The following is a 16,927-nucleotide window of genomic DNA, read 5'->3' on the forward strand; positions in this document are numbered from 1 at the left end:
CAATAATTTCAAGCTTCCACCATGCTATTTACAAACACCATCGAACTTGTTGTTTGCAAGGTAATGACGTCACAAGGGGGAACCGTAGGAGGGCACCACCTTAACTTCTCGCCGCTAATAGCTTTGGCAGGCTTGAAATCGCTCGTGTCTACTTCACGAACACGGAGAGATTGCAAGCCTGCCAACGGTACATTTTGCACGCACGCTGCGCGTGCTTGGAACTTGTCGGTGTTGGTTATTCCTGTCTTCCGCCCTGGTAAAACTCGGCAATAAGTAAAAATCAATACTTGCGCACTATAACCTGGGGCATAGCCTCCTCTATACTCACAAAGCCTGGCAGTTCGATGACGGAGCCATAGAGTGCCCAGTCGCAGATTTGGAGCGCGAGGATCTGGTAGCACAGAGCATTTCTCGCGAAATCTGGTATTCAGCGCACAGTTTTTGCAGCGGCGAGGACCCAAAGCATTATTTTCAAACCCTACGAGAAAAGAAGAGGTTAAAGACCCAGCCTAGCGGTTGTACCGCACTGGCTAAATTTCTCATCTACAGCTGGGAGACTCGTCGCCCCTGTGAGGCAGACCAAGTTTTAGGCTCTATAAACATACAGACAACCCATTTTTTTTTAGTCGAAGCTATGAGCGCACGTGTGCGGGGGCACCTGAAGTGTCTATCAAAGCTGTGCTCGCGCAGCCATAAAAAGTTGTCCTCAAATGAAGCTGATCTATACCTTGTCACTAAAGAGCTTCGAGCAGGTGCCATCTTGAGAGTTATGGCGCACGGGCCATGGCGCACACTGCTCGCATTTTGACGCTATTCCAGCACGCACGCGCTGGGCTGTACATTGTAGCGGTGCATAGTCACTGACAGGGTTAGAACGGCAGGGAAGTCCTTCAGTTGTCCCGCCTCCAACGTGGGCTTCCTAGCTTCGATAACACTTCGACGTCCTGTGAGCTTCGAGCGTGCTCGTACAGCCAGAGCACGGCGGAAGGCAACGAGCACGTGCTTGAGGCAGGACATCGGAAATATACACCCTGCCGTTCTCATCCTGTCATAGACTAGGGCTATATGTAGGAACAACCTTTTTGGGCTGTAAAGTCAAAGCTACCCGTGCGCTCGCGCACCATACACGCTTCATACAGGGGTTGCCCGGACGCCTTTCTTGCCCGCACTGCGGAGACTTTCCTTCGAACTTAAACGCGATGTGGGAATTTCCTTACACGAAACCACTCATATCTTCCACTTTACAACAAATGCCCCCCTCCCCTTCCCCAACCTCCACCCTACTTTCTGGGAGAGCTGGCTAGCCCTACCAAAAGAACACCAACCCGCCCTAATGCCACTCCTGATCTGGCACGTTCACAACGTGGTTGGGGAAGGGTGGTAGATTTATTCCTCGAGCAACGGGCTAGGTGTTTGTTTCACAAGAAATATTTGCTGCCCCTGACTCTATTGTGCGCCGATCAAAGCTGTGCACGCACGGTTTTCACTTGTTCTGAAATGTCAGAAAGAATTCTTACCAACTTTCGAGTATACAGACGGTCAAATTTCAAGTGGAATTAATTTAGTCAAATTGAATTTAGCGTCGCATACCATCTCCATCATCATGAAAGGCCCAATTGATGATGCAGTTTTAGGCGGCTGTGCTGAATTTTTTTTTTCGACAGGCCCATATTGCTGGGAATTAAAAAATAAATAAAAAAATTGTACCGTTTTTTTTTTTTAGTAATGAAGTCTTACTAGCCAAATTGTGTTTAGAACCCCTGCATAAACTGCCCTGTCGAATGGGTCTTCCGTGTTCAGGGAGACTGTACATCGCGACCACAACTTGCTATCTAGAGATAAAAAATGACAGAATATTTGCCATTAAACTGTGTACCGCTTTCTGACGAAGCAAGAAATTCAACCATCCACAAAAGAAAAATATCATTATTTGCCTTTTATTCTGGTCCAATTTTTCATAGTGTCGTCCAGATGCAGATCGTTCGACAGAGTAAAGGCTTGCGGGTTGTCACCATTGACAGCGCCGCCTCCTGCAGGGTTACATATGAGGAACAAGCAAGTGAATGATGGTATCGTAGTCCACTTGCTCCAAGACAGCTGTCAATTGGCCCAGGATTCCAGCTCCCACACAGTCTCGTAGACGTCATGACAGGCCATCGGGAAAGCCTTGTTGACATTCGAGCTTTTCAGCATCAATCCGCGTCCTTTTTCAGAGGCATTCGCGGCGCCGAAGAAACGAGTCGCGAGGACTCTGAGAAACGCTGGTGGCACCAGCGCCGCTACGAAGGATGGCTCTCGTTGCACCTCTTCAGCTTCTGCATCAACTCCGAGTGGTCCAGCTTGCCTTGGATGTGAGACATATCCCTGCTGGTCTTTCGCCGAGGCGCAGATCCGGGTCGTTGTTCCTTGCTGTTCGAGGAGTTGTTCATGTTGTTCTGGCTGATGGTGTTGTTATTGTGGCAGACCGCCGGGGAGGCTCTCAGGTTCCGGAGGTAGTCCTCGACACTGCTGGCAGTCCAACCAAATGGCGGAGGCGATCCCGAACTCCGAGGACTGCGGCTGAGGTAGATGTCGTACTCGTTCCGAACGGCAGGAATCATAAACGCCATGGTCACAGTGGAGAGATGTGGTTTGGGACTCGAAACTGGCTCACAGAGGTTTGAAGTGCCGGGGTCCACGGCCCGGCTTATGTAGTCTTTCCTTGCTGGCCGCTGAGGTCATGTGCTTTAGTGGCGCCGATAGCTCCTATCGTGCGTCGCCGCATTGGCCGACCGTTGCGCGTCTGCTCTCTTTTCCCACTCTTTCTTTTGTTGACTGTTATTGCTGCGACACCTTCGCTCTCTCTCGTTTGTGCCAGCTATCGCGACGCTTTGTCAATCTGTCTACGGCTGATAAGCATATCGCTGATGTCTACCTCTACATCGCGTGCTTATCAGCAGTGTACAGCATGGTTTACGTCAATACAGCCTTGTATTGACGTAAACCATGCGTGTACATAAAACAAGTAGTTTAGATAGGTCGCTATTAATTTCTTGACTATATCCTCACCTCCCAAAAATGTAAGTAGTAGAGAAAGTACATCGAAATCTGGCATTTCGTCATTAACGCAACTGTCCATAGAGAATCGTTTCTTGCACGGAATTTTCCACTTGGACCTTCCACATTAAAGGCGATAAGATTTGGAGAAATAAAGTAACAAAGAACTGGTGACGGGATAAAAGCGGGAGCCTCTTAACGAATGAACGCGGTACCGCTGTGGGGCAGTCACATGGTTGCTAAGATAACTGGAAATCTGACAAATGACGGACATATTACGAACACGCCGGCAACCATTTGAGACCGCTACCATATTATATTTGAAAGAAACAAAATGATGTCATTTGGCTTTTTGACTTTTAACGGCTCACGTAATTTGAATTTGAACTTCTTAGCTGCCTTCATTGGGAAAAAACTCTAATTCTTACTTCCAACTGTGTCAGCTTGCGCGACGCTAGCGCACAGCGGGTCAGCATTTTCCGCTTGACTTCTTTACGCGCGCTGCCTTGCCGACGAATGTATTGAGAATGCTATAAATGAAATTTGGTATGTCCCATTGCGCGCAAGTCCCTTTGACTAGGTTATAGGTTTCGGAATTATATCAGTGACAAAACAGTTTTTTTTTTCACTTTTTTCATAATCCGGTTATTCTTGATATTTTATTTTCTGGCGAGGCTTATATAAACAAGCTATTACATACTTACAGCCTGGCAGCATGTGTGCAGGTGGGTTATTAATACGAAAAAAATAACTGTCTCATGGAGCGCAGCCGGCGTAGTCTGTAACCACGAAAAACGGCAGCTGAATTCCAGCCGAGCGAAACGAGCAATACATTCTCATTGGCTGCGACGCGTCATAGTACCAAGGAACGACACCCCACAGACAAGCGCTCTTCCTGGCGCTGCGGCCCACGCGCGCCAGGAAGAGGCGCGTTCGCGGCCGCAGAGGCTCGGCCGTCCTCTGCGGAGGACAGCGGGGCGCACTGCTTGTAGTAATGCGCTGCGTGAACGAAAGCTTTCGCATTCCTACACCGTAAGCAGTCTTATCTGTCCTCCTGTAATTTTTGTGAGGCTGATGATGAGGATGATTTGGAGTTTAGTGGCGCAGCTGCAACTAAGGATGTAGTGCGCCAAGCTAAGGTTATTTGGGTTGATAAGTTGGAGATGAGATAAAAACAAAAGCGATAACCGATACCTTAAGATTATTAATATAACTCAAAAGCCATAAATTGGCATGACATAAATAAACCAAGCGCATCGTTTAAATATGTCCAATATCATGCCATCGTGCACAGCTCTTCAATGACATTACGCTAAATTTCGAATTTGAGGCGAGCTTCTCGGCCTTGGTGATACCTCACTTCACGAAGCCGGATTATATATACTCAGGCACAACCCTCTGTGGCATTTTCAGCGATATTAGGACTATGCGAGCACAGTTTTGGGCTGCACCCAAACAGGCGTTCCCGTTCCCCTAAGCTTTCGATTTCTACTTTATTTTTTCTAGCAATTTTTGAATTATTCGATGTCCGGTAGCGACCTGACGCTATAGACCTTAAGCTCAGGTGTGACGTACAGATGGCAACGCTAAAGGCTGGTTCACGTGGGGCAATTTTACTTGCGATTTTGCCGTCTCGACGTCACTTTTGAAGCAAAAAAAAAAAAAAGCATTGTAGAAGCTGGGGTGCCCGACGTCGCCGCTGTGAAATCAAAAGCAAAATGGCATCACGTGAATCAGTCATTAGACCAGTGCGTGAACAAAGATGATAAGCCTAGCATTCTCATTCATTCTACAATATTTCTTTGATCAAACTCGTCGTTCTAGACCGGCAGTAATTCAACGCGCCTTGTGTCGTCGTCTTCTTACCTTGTCCTAGTCTTTCGGCGCTTGTCTTTTCCCATTATGAACCAACTGGCCCAACTCACCATTTTGTTGTAATTCAACGCAACGTCATCGAAGAAGTCGAGAAGTTTTCAAGTGGGCGGGTGATACAAGCGATTTCAAAGTATGTGCAAGGTCCGGTCTCAAGTATTATTCTGCCGTCGGATGCCTTCAAGTACGACCAAATCAACTGAGAGGTCAGAATGACCAGCCACAGTCCCCGGGACAACAGTGCTGCGTATGCCGTGTAGCGAGGAACTATAAAAGTAGAAGCGTTGGCCACGTCGCTTGCGCCAGACAAATAACTAAATATAGAAGAATACAGGAGCGCACCGTTACAACTCGAGACTGCTTCATGCTGGCACTTCTTTAGCTGGTATTTTATGTGGCTTGCGAATCACGTTTTTCGTTTAAGTTACCGTGAAAGCAACCGACGCAAATATCTAAACCAGACTTTACTCCAATGGGAGAAATAATCCCGACTAAGCTTTTAGTGTACTAATTATTTCGAGTGAAGTTGCCATATTCTGGTTTTTATTTTTCATAATTCATTTGTGGCACGTGTCCAGTCTGTTCGTACAACAATGATTGACAGCCCTTGTAGGGAAGGTAAACTATATTAGGCCGATCGCGTGTCGTTAGCTATCCATATCTCCGGCGAGTGTACATTTGATCCCACCGCGTTAGCAAGTTTCCCCGACAAAAACACCTGCACAGACCTTCGAGGTCGCGCTAAAAACATTAATTCACATGGTTTGTACGATGTCTAGCATTTATAGACAACTAGTCGGAGCAAATGAGAATCAGTCGATATTTCTACTGATAACATTACGTGAGTTTGACAAAATAACGGATAATTGTTTATCTTTTTGTTTTAATTTTACACTATAATATTTTGTATTTGTGACCCAGCTTCTCGGGTGTTTTGGCCGCAAGGCGAGTTCTTGGCCTTTGGCGCATGACCTCGCGCCAACCTTCCAATGAATTATAGACAACGCGTGAGTTGCTATCGTAAAATCAGTCGAGCCAACGTCTAGACCTAGAATTATCGGAACTCCATTAGAAACCTATACAGTTGATATAGATGGAAGAAGGGCGTTTTATAATGCACGAAGCGTCGTTTTATATATTGTTGCAACATGAAAAGAAAGTGATCGGATGTGTTGCGCAGATCTGCCACGATACGGATAATTATTATAGCTTATCACGTCGGAAATGCCAAAAATAAAAAAAAATGCATAAAATGAATTTATTTATTTAATTAATAGGGGCTAAAGAAGCATATCTAAGAAAGATTATACCTGGGCAAAATGACAATACATAAATAAGAAATACACTTCGAATATTTACAGTGAAGCCTATATGTAATCAAATTGCGCGAATAGCGGATCAGGTGTTGAGGCACGCGCCTGTTTTCTCTGAAATCTCTCCTTATATATTAACTGCCATAAAAAAAGGACAACTGATGTGCGCATGAGTAGGAAAGAAGTCAAATCAATTATTTTTCTTCGATTTGTTTCCCCTTTTCGCCCAGTTTCAACCCTGTGGGGCCATCTTTTTGGACATAACGGTGTATATGATTCTTTGCTTGTGCATGTCGAGACGAATAATCAAATGCAGACGAAGAACGGTTCGGACACTTGAGGTTATATTTTCTCAAGGTAAAAATAATTTATGCCTTGACGCCAGAGCCACTCATCGTCCAACGGAAAAAGCATGCCAGCTGTTCTATTTGATTAAAAAAAAAGAGGTAATTGTGTTTATCTGTATGTAGACAACGGGAGGGTAGTCTTCCCCCACAATCGTCTCGCTTCTTCACTGTAGATAAGACATTTCGCCAGCGCTGTGCAACTTCTAATCTGGAGTTTTTAGCATGAATTACGCAGTCGTGATCGAGGACCACGCGCCGATGCAATGCTCGCCCAGGTTGATAAGGGCACGGGTGGGAATATTTCATAGATCCAAGTTGCGAGCTTGCGACGCTCCCAACTTCGTGTACGGTAAAGATGCTTACGGTCTCAAAACCCAAAACATTTCGTTGGAGATCCACTAACGCTTCAAAGTATTCTACCTGTTGACAAAGATTTTTCCATTCGAAAAAGTTGCGAAAATTAAGAGTTCGCGAACATTAAGAGTGTTACAGTATATACAATAATAACATATTCGGATATAAACAATAAAGTAGTCACATATGTACACAAGCACATGTATAAGTGTACATGCACAACTAACCGTAGATGCATTTTGGGTACATACATAATGTACATACATAATGCAGGTAGCTGCGTGGCGGCGTTACATACTAACGCTACCACGTAGCCACCTGCCCCTCGAGGAAGAACAATGATCCCATTTCAGGTGCCCGTCCTCTTCGGGAAATATTCTTGACCTTCATACGCATACCATCTATGAAGGTAATCACGCGGTTCACAAATTGCGCCCGAGTTATTCTGTTTTTCATCTCCAGATTTGGACGGTGGTCGCAACGGCAGTTTCCACTCACTTCCATTGTGGGTATCGTTGCTTTCTTGTATTTCTGGGGCTTGCTTTATTCCTTTTGCCTGTGACCTTTACGTTTTTGACAGTCTAAAACCTGCTTCGAGTTCGCTCTGCGCGGTTACCATCTAAACTTATTTATTGTCAACAGAGAACTTAAATTTCACTTTAGAATTTCTTCAAGCTAAAAGCACGCATACGGCACACAGATTAGACTGAAGAAGGGCTTCCTGATCCATTTGAAATTCGTGAAGTTAGTGTTATCTTGACGTACCGTGCTTAAAAACTTGACACCGTGACGAGATGGTTCAGTTTTGGAACTTTAAGTGCAAGTGCTCCGTCAATCACAACCAGCCCTGGAAATACATTCCAGCTGCTGCAGTGACTAACTGAGCTTAATCAACAATAGATCAGTATCTGTGTGACCAAGTGGCGGCGTCCAGTTTGAGGAGAAGGGGACACGTATACGGTTTACAAATTATTATTGCTCCCCAGATGTAGTATGTCAAAACTAAAGTTATGTGATGCTTAAAAAAACAGTCCATGAAATGGTTTCTTACCTCCAAGGGGAGACTAAATAGATTTACGTGATCCAAAAATTACGAAAAAATATACCTTGTGTCAAAAGAGCGATTAATCTTCCTTCCCTCTCATGTGCCGATGTCTGACCGCTTTTAGCCGAGAGAAGCAAAGTGGGGTTGTATGCTGCCCAACCGCGTTCTGCAAATCATGGAACATGAAACATGGCGATGTCTTTAGTTTGTGAGTAGATATTCGCCTGCCTTAACCCAGTAATTTGGAGGCAAAAGAGGTGGACTTTTGTGGACTGTATGGGAAGTTTTGGGGCAGGTGATTATGGCAAAAATAGATGAGCGGATGGTTCCCTTGTCTTTAGATATCAGTGAGCAGCTATGTCTTTCTCGCACTTTTATGGTATTTTAGGATGAACCCACTCGTCTAGTCTCTTCGATCTATCCTATTTTTGCAGGGCTTCATGTACTTCCCTTCCTTGTCTGCTTAGCCAATCGGTTCGCAGCCTCCGATTTCGCGAAGCCATGATGCTTATACAGGTAGCTCCCTCTTGCTCCAAGTTCTGTCGCTACATTCTTGATTTTTTTTTGGTTACACGGCTCTTGGGTCTGCTGCTTCTTCCAGTCAATATGATCACCTCCTGATGGTTCGTGAACATTCTGGTTGTGCTCGCCGTCTCTGAGTTGGACTGGATGTCCTTGGTCGCACACCAGAATTGGCATGAGCTCGGCTTTTTCGGGCGGACGTGCATTCGGGTATAGGACCTCGGCCCGCTTCTTGTTTCTTCTAGGGTCGTACCAAGCGCTGTCCTGGTTTTTCCAGGTTTTTTTCTGCTTAGTATGTGTAGAATACATTTTTCCAATTGCATGTCTTTCGTACTAGGCTGGAAGTAGTCTGGTGTCCATTGCTTTCTTGACTCGGTTTGATCAGGTTCGTGACAACCTCGTGTAGCCACGGCGGGAGGGACTCTTCCATTGGTGGCTTTACTCTTTGTGTCTGTACGCCATATATTCCAAGAACCTACAGAAATGTCTGGTCCACTCTCGACTTTGGAACTGGGAGCATGCTCTACTCTAGTCCTCTCCTACGGTTCATCAGTGTTTCCTTCTACAGCTCTTTGAGCGGCGTGCAGCCTGGCCGGGCCCTTTATTAGCCGCGATTGTTCAGTCTTTCGAGCTTCCGCTGCGCTCGACCGACGTCCAGTCAATAGCAGTTACGCAGAGCTCTCGACATGAGTAGGGCCTTCGTGAAGGTCCAAAGGCACTTTTCGTCGGTGGCCCACGACTTGCTCGTTTTCTTCCTAATGAGAATAAGTCCCTGGGTTCAGACTTTGTCCACTTCCGGGTGCCATTCCGTACTTGTCGACGACTCTTCAAAGGTAACTCTAAGAACTTTGGTGTGTTGTTTGCTGTCGATTTTCCTTCCGATGAACTGGATGCTTGGCTATCTACCATGTATAGCGTTGTTTCATATGACGCCTTCATTTCGACCTCTGTCAGGTACTGGATAACTTCCATGTGGAGCATCGTTCGCTCATGTGAAATGACGTATATAGCTTCATTTTGTCGTTGCTCTAAAGTCAGTGACTACACTAATGGCCACTAAAATATAGCGATAGTTTTGGTAAGGACGCCTCGACAGAGAAGTGTATGCTTATTCTTATCTGAGAGTGAGCCATAGTGTGAAAAGCACAGCCTCTCATTGAATCATTCGAAGCGCTTTTTTTTACTTTGTCCTAAAGAATAAAATCCCATAAAGTAAAGAAAGAAAATGATAAAGAAAGGTCCCAGCGTGCACGGCGATACGTATAGTGTATAGATAACCGACAGAGTGCTGAGGTCTCCTACTTGGAGGTGCCAGTCCTGGATCGGGAACCCTTTAACCCCGATAAGCGATCGGGACGCGGCCGACTCGACGCGAGCGCTATCTCAGTGCCGGCTAAAACGAGCTATACGCGCACGAGAAGCGCGAGCGACAACCGTGGCGGCGGTCGCCTGGCGGCTGGCCGCCCCGACGGCGCCGATGGAAGTCCGTCGTAGACATCACGAGGCGGCGGGCGACGGCCACTCGCACGGCCAGCAGTCGGCGTTTTTGACGGCCCAATATCTCGGCGTTGTGCAAGGCCGTCTCGTGGAGAGAGAGTTTCGCAAAAGACGTAAATCTAGGAACGAGGAACTCGTTAGCGTCGACTTCAGTGGAATGGCTTCCTCCCTTCCTTCGAATGTAGACATGAGGATACAATGTGATATGAGCTCATCATGTATATCGATCGCGGGAAGTGCAATCGGGTTTAAGCCGCTGTCACACTGCCCGTACATCATGAAAAATACACGGCGTTCGCTGCAGACATGATAACAAAATGAACTGCGGACATACCTAAAGCATATTTGAAATATGCTAACTGCACATGTTCTTCGAACATGTCTGCAGCATCTTTCTGTGTGACCAATACGAGAGGACCGCCATACAAGAAAAAGGACACGTCTTAGACACTGTCTGCAGGCTGGCTTTTGCACGATGTGTTAGCAGCACGACCGCGACCGTTTTCACACTAAAGCCGCCATTAATGTGTTTCTCCGTGTCTCATCGGGACGTCCAGTCACTGAGCCCGGCGATGAGGAACCCGCAAGAGGCTTGCAGTTATGACAAAAAAGATCGCGTAGTTTACAGAGGAATTGCCTTTCTGACGACCACTCTAATAAATCGAAGTTTGCCGGTTATTACTTTAACTAAAAAATGTAAAGGTAAGTTATGACGGCGTCTGGAAGCATCTACGAAATGGTCGTTGCTGTTGGTTCTGCAGTAGTTGCCACACAGGCGAAGAGAACCACAGTTCCCCGAACGAAGTTCCGATCAACGTTATTAGAACCAACTCAGTTCTGGAACTCCGCTCCGGAGGGGGGTCCCCTTGCGTGGCGCCTGTTAGAGGGCGCGCGCTCCGCATTAATACTCGCTATCATCATCATCATTGACAGCGCGCTTGTGGCCGTTGCATCTGGCCTACTGAGCTTACGGATGTTCGTGGCGCTTTTTCTGACAGTAGCAGACGACTTTCAAATTGTTTCTGCTGCAGATGGTAGTCACATATGAGAAATTCCGACACTTGTTTTAACCGATAACACATTGAATCTGTGTTCCTGTTGACTCTGAACCATATTCCAAGTGTCGTCTGCTGTCGGCGCAACCAACGCAATCGAAGCGTTTGGACACTTACGCTCGTATTGGTGTGCTGCGATCACGGCCAGCAATAGAATTGCCTTGGTAAGACGGCACATCTACTATTACAGTATGTATAAACCTGCCCTGATTGTAGCCACCGGATTGTGACGCCGACGAATTTGGGTTGTTCCAAACGCTTCGCGCTGTCAGGACAGCTTATGCAGCATTTTACAATAATACAAAGCGTTTACCAAAACGGTCTTAGCGCTTATTATTCTCAAATTGTATTTTTTACAGACGAAAGGGCAGAAACTAACCGAAAACCATGCTGAACCTCGAGAGAAATCGGGTCTCGCAAGCAGCCGCAGAGCAGTAGCAGACGAAAACGCGTGGATTAATGCGCCGGCAGCGCCATCTAGCTGCAAAAACATTCGGACACGGTTTCGGACCCCCTCCAATGTACAGCGCCTATGGGAAGTTTCATAACTGAGTTGATCTAGTAACGGTGATTTCAATGACAGATCGTTCCGTCGACGCTGTAATATGCTTAATCGACAAATCGTTTCATCGGAACGAGCTTCATTTTGTTTAATCCGCAGAGCTTGCGACGTTCGCCGACAGCTTCTTTATGGCGTCGTTTCGTTCCAGCTTAGGTTAGGTTAGGCTAGGTTAGATCACGGTCAAGGTATAGCAACCAATGTTGCTAGATCAAGTTCAGTTGACAAGCTTTCTACAACGTCTGGCGCCTTTTTGTAGCGCGTCCGCTCGGTGGCGCTCGCTAGACTATCAGCCAGCCCTATGGACAAAAGCGGCGTAACTGGTGGACCGTTGGATCCGCATTTCCTGCGTTGGAAAATAATTCTGTTGTGGTTTTTATAGCAAACATAACTTTGCGCAAAATATTACGCAAAAAGAGTGTCGTTCGAAAACGGTCCTTTGCCGTTACCCGTGGAGACGTTGCCGCTGGCGGCGCTAGGAAGGCTATCCGCCTAAAGTCCCTGTGTCTGGGAAAAATGGTGCATTCTCTTTCCTTCTCCTCTAAAAACCCTCCTTACCCCAGCTCTAACTTCCGGTTTGCGACGGAGGCGCCCTCTGGAATTTCCCAAGCATCTCGACGTCTCGGTCAGCTGAAACGGTCGAGATGCCGATCGTGTGGACTTTTCTCGTCAGACAAGTGTGGCAATGACCTCATGTAGAGCCCGCATTCGTGACGGACCGTCCTGAAGTCGCTCTAGATCTGTTCGTCCAACCGCGGATCGCAAGAGTGCTTTGGATAATCGTCCCTATCGAGTTGCATAGGTCAGTGTCTCGTCAGTGTTCGGCATCACAGCTGGAGCAGGAGAGTTGCCGATCGTGTGAACTTTTCTTGTAATACAAGTGTGGCAATGACCTCATTTAGAGCCCGCATTCGCATCCGACCGTCCTGAACCCACTCTAGATCTGTTCGTCCAACCGTGCCTCCCGAAAGTACTTTGGATAATCGTCCCTACCGAGTTGCATTATGTCAGTGTCTCGTGAGTGTTCGGCTTCACGGGAATTGCAAGTCGTTTTTAATCAGCATATAAAACCGCGATATTGCAATTTTATTTTCCACGATTTGAAATGATTGGCTACTTTTTAATACGTGTCCTTGGCAAGCTTTCGGGAGGGTTTGGCCTACGGGCGCTAAAAACAATTTGGCGGCCTAGAAATCAAGATACTATTTTCTTTCTAAGCGGGGAAGTGTTGATGTGGTTGACGCTAAGCTAGTACATTAAAGCTGCCCGCTGTACTGGTAATGGTAAAAATCGCTACGTATTTCTGTGCATGCTGTAAAAATTAGCGACACCGCGGGCCTTTCGCTACGGGTCTACGCGGTGCCGCTACTTTTCCGAATGTATAATTAATTTTCGTTATTTTATTTGATGAAACCGTTTTTATATATAAAAACTTCGTTTTCGTTTAGTTTTGTTACTCCATAATTTTATCAGTGTCTGTATCTTTTCTGTTATTTTTCATACTAAAAAAATCCAGGTTTAATTACGATTTACGCTGCTTTTATACTCTTGGGCCAGCGTCCTGGTGCAGACTTGGAAACTAGCGCTCCGTTTCAGCACCTAGTTCTCGAGTCAAGCAATTGCTGATTATTTCAGTGAAAGGGAATGAGGCAAAAAAAAAATTCAAATCACACCCAGAGAACAATGCAAAATAAGCGAATGCGAGATCAAAATCTTTATGAAAATACACAAGCACAGATGATGCTAAAAAGAACAAAATCAAAGTCACAATTTTATTTATTTTACAAAACTGCCAGCCAAGTAAAAGGCCATGGCAGGAGCATTCACTACAAGTAGAGCATATGCTGAGTACATAACAAGAGAGATCATAGAATGAAAAAATAAGATATATGACACGGAGACACACCATACACAATCAAAATGCTTTCTTAACACTTCACAAATGTGCGGGTAGCTTTACTGACAGGTGCAGTCGCTTTTACATATCCAAAATACTTCTAAATCACTTACACCTTCTAATGCTGTATCTGGTATGGTACACCTGTAGACAATAAATTGTACAAACCACATGGAATTAAACACTGAGCTACTTGATGAGATGGGTCTGCAGGTATCCGACTTGGGATGGATACTTAAGATAAGGATGCACGAGTGTCTTATATGCTGCAAGTTTGGCTCACCTTGTATGCTAAAGAGTCCATCAGCTTGTGCATTATGCCTGATACAAAGTTGAAGTACTGTAGATGCCAATGAAGTGTGCATTCTACAGGCAAAAGCTACCACAATTCCCCAGTACCACATTGAAACCATAGGAAACACAAGAAAGATGAATCTTAAAAACTTTCTCGAGGATCCCTTTACTCCATGCAGTACCCTTCATAGTGGACTTTTCGAGACACTTAAGTTCATCTGCAACGAGAAAGAGCTTAACTCCAAATTGTAAATTGCTCTCTTCGCGTTGCAACTGGTACTCCTGTGATTGCACCAATATCAGTTTTATCTGCATTGAATTGCTTTGTAGCTCCTTGTTATTCATCAGTACACGAGAAAAACTGGCAGCCTGATGATACGGCCTGACGCCAAGTGTAAACAGTGTGCCTGAAAAAGAAAAAAAAAAGATTATTATTTAGTCTTGTCAGGTGGCTAGCATTGAGACAATAAGATAAAATGAAAGTAACATTGTGTAACTGTCTGCACTCTGCGAGGAAATAAACAGCAGTCGAAAATGAAAACTCATCAGCTGTTGCTGCAGCAATCTGTCCAGGACAAGGTGAAGAAGCAAGGGCCCGTAGGGCACTGCTTAGACATTTTTCAGGAAGCCATGGGATGGTACGCACTTCTAGAATGAATAAATGAACAGAGACGACAGTGGTTGTAGGTGTGCCTCGGTCGACTTGGAAACACTATCATTATGCTAAACTCACCAGCAGCTGAAAAGGGGGGGGGGGGGGGGGGGGGGTTGCTGAACAAGGCTGCTCCGAGGAAGCTGGGAAAGTCAGATTCTGTACAGCACCGCTTGGAACTTCCTGCGGGCCTCAGGAGGACACACTCGCCTAGAATCGACAAATACGGCACTAGTGATAGGTGAGCCTTAGTTGACCTGGAAAGAGTATCGGACTGCCAAACTCACCAACAGCTGCGGTCACTGCGGCAGATTGTTCCAAGGGAAAAGCTCCGCTTGAACCTTGCTGGGGCCCTCTGGAGGACACACACTCCTAGAATGGACAGAGATGGCACTAGTGGTAAGTGTGCCTCGGTCGACCAAGAAACAGTATCGGACAGCCAAACTAAAGAGCAGCTGCGGTTGCTGCAGCAGTCTGTTTTGGGGATGTTTCAGTACTGTGGGCATTGCCTTGTGGTGGGGTGCCTCGGGGACTTTAGGGAGCCAACCAAAACAAAAAAATGGAACTGCATTTTGTAAAGGAGGCATCCAAAATTATCACTTTGTGCATCGAATTTGTATTGTAAAACAGATAACGTGTCTTACTGAACAAAAAAAGATTTGTGAGATGTACATACCACCTACATTCCCAGTTCCCTTGCAGTGGTGGTTTACTCTCTAGGTTGAAGGTAACGAAAAAAGAAATATTTGGGAGAGCATTTTTTCTAAATTTTTTGCTCTCCTTTCTTTTGCATGATCATTTTTTTTTTAATTGGTGGATACTGAACTGGTCCTGTAATAGACTGAAGAGATTGGATTTCAGTCGAGAACACATCATGTAACGGCACCTCAAACGCCCGTTTCTGCAGATCCTAGGTTAGCCTGCCAAAGACCTACACGTAAAGTTTGCGCTGACAAAGCTGCTCGCGCAAGTGTGGGGTTGATCTCAAGTGTTTTATTTGCTTGCGTTTTTGTTTCAATAAGACTGCGAACGAAGGAAACCCTATTGACACTGAGAGAAAACGCACTTTGAGCGGGCTAAGCACACACGCTCGTCCAGTAAGAGCGTCATCAGAGAAAACATACTCGTGCTCGTCGCATTGGCTGCGCTCGCACTTTAAAATGGAGTATAGATACATTCACATGCTCGGGTCCGCAGCCGCGGCAGCGTTATAAACTATTGTGCGAAACAAAGTATGGTACGCAAGCACGCACGCAACACTTGACGAGAGCGCGTACTCCGCATGCACCCGTAATTGGGAGCGACGCCGATTCCACACGCACGAGCAGGAACAGGCCGTTTAGAACGACCAAAGACCCCTACGCAAAGTTGCGTTTGAGAGTGTTTTACAGCGTTGCGACTGCGAGAACACAGGACATCCATACTTTTTTTGTCGCATGCCAAGCAATTCCTTGAATTGGATTCCACGCTTCATACGAAGCGCAGATGTGCCGGTCTATCATTTTCGTTTCACGACCGCAACGCAGATAAACGCTCTCAAACGCAACTGTGCGTAGGGGATTTTACTTCCACGGCACGGACATCCGTGCATGCCAAGTTGGCAATCTCGTGCTCGCTACTACATCACTCGCGTTTACGGTGGAATGGAGTGCATAACTTCAAGGAACACCTTTTGGCGGGCTAGTTGGTTCATGATTTGTAGAAATAAATGAACTGCGCAAAGGACGAGGACAGAGGTAGAAACGAGTACGACACATGGAGCGCAGATTTCCAACTGTTTATTTGGCGCAGACACAGCAGTATATATAACAGCAGCAATCAGTTTACGGCGAAATAAGGCTTAAACATGACCATCCAAAAAAGAAAGTTTCTTGTCTGATAGTGAAACAGATTGCATGCTTATGCAGTCGTGACCTTTCTTTTTAATGAAGTAGGCTTCTATGAGTTTTCTTTCCGTTGCCTCATTTGCTCTTGCGAGAACACGTGTCCTTTGCAAATCAGAATGACAACCGCATTTCAAACAATGTACAGGCAGATGTCCGCCTGTGGTGTTTTTTATCGACAGAAAGTGTTCACGTGCCCTCAGGTTGAAACAACGTCCAGTCTCGCCAATGTATACTCGCTCGCAAGAAAGAGGAATTTCATAGATAACACCAGATCCGCATTCCGTGTAGCGCTCGCTGTGCTCCTTTTTGCATTTTTTGATGTTCATTCTTGGCTTCATCATAGGGCACACTTTACTGAGTTTGCAGGGCGCTGAAAAGACGACCGAGAGACCATACCTGGCCGCCACCTTTTTCAGGTTATGGGACAGGCCGTGGTGGTACGGGATTTCCGCGATCAGTGTGACCGCCTTACTGCCACAGGATACCCCCCACACTTGGTCTCTGCTGTATGTGTGCGCTTGCTACAGAAGCAGGAAACTGGTAGTAAAGAGCAGAGGCGAAAAGTAGAAATGCGCGTGCATGTCATCCCATACCACCA

The 16,927-nt window shown here is 46.0% G+C and overlaps 1 protein-coding gene across 1 annotated transcript; it reads right to left on the reverse strand.

Annotated features, from left to right (window-relative positions):
* Positions 1-1,912: 1,912 nt before the first annotated feature.
* On the reverse strand, positions 1,913-2,666 carry LOC8039957. Its single transcript, XM_002413816.3, has one exon. The coding sequence runs from the start codon at positions 2,607-2,609 to the stop codon at positions 2,280-2,282; it is 330 nt and encodes a 109-aa protein (XP_002413861.3). The 5' UTR covers positions 2,610-2,666; the 3' UTR covers positions 1,913-2,279.
* Positions 2,667-16,927: the final 14,261 nt, after the last annotated feature.

This window comes from Ixodes scapularis, unplaced genomic scaffold (assembly GCF_016920785.2).
Source record: "Ixodes scapularis isolate PalLabHiFi unplaced genomic scaffold, ASM1692078v2 PGA_scaffold0__279_contigs__length_252992795, whole genome shotgun sequence".
Taxonomy (NCBI): Eukaryota; Metazoa; Arthropoda; class Arachnida; order Ixodida; family Ixodidae; genus Ixodes; species Ixodes scapularis.

Coding starts and splice junctions, on each gene's coding strand:
- LOC8039957 (XM_002413816.3), bottom strand. CDS start 2,609: ATGGCGTTTATGATTCCTGCCGTTCGGAACGAGTACGACATCTACCTC.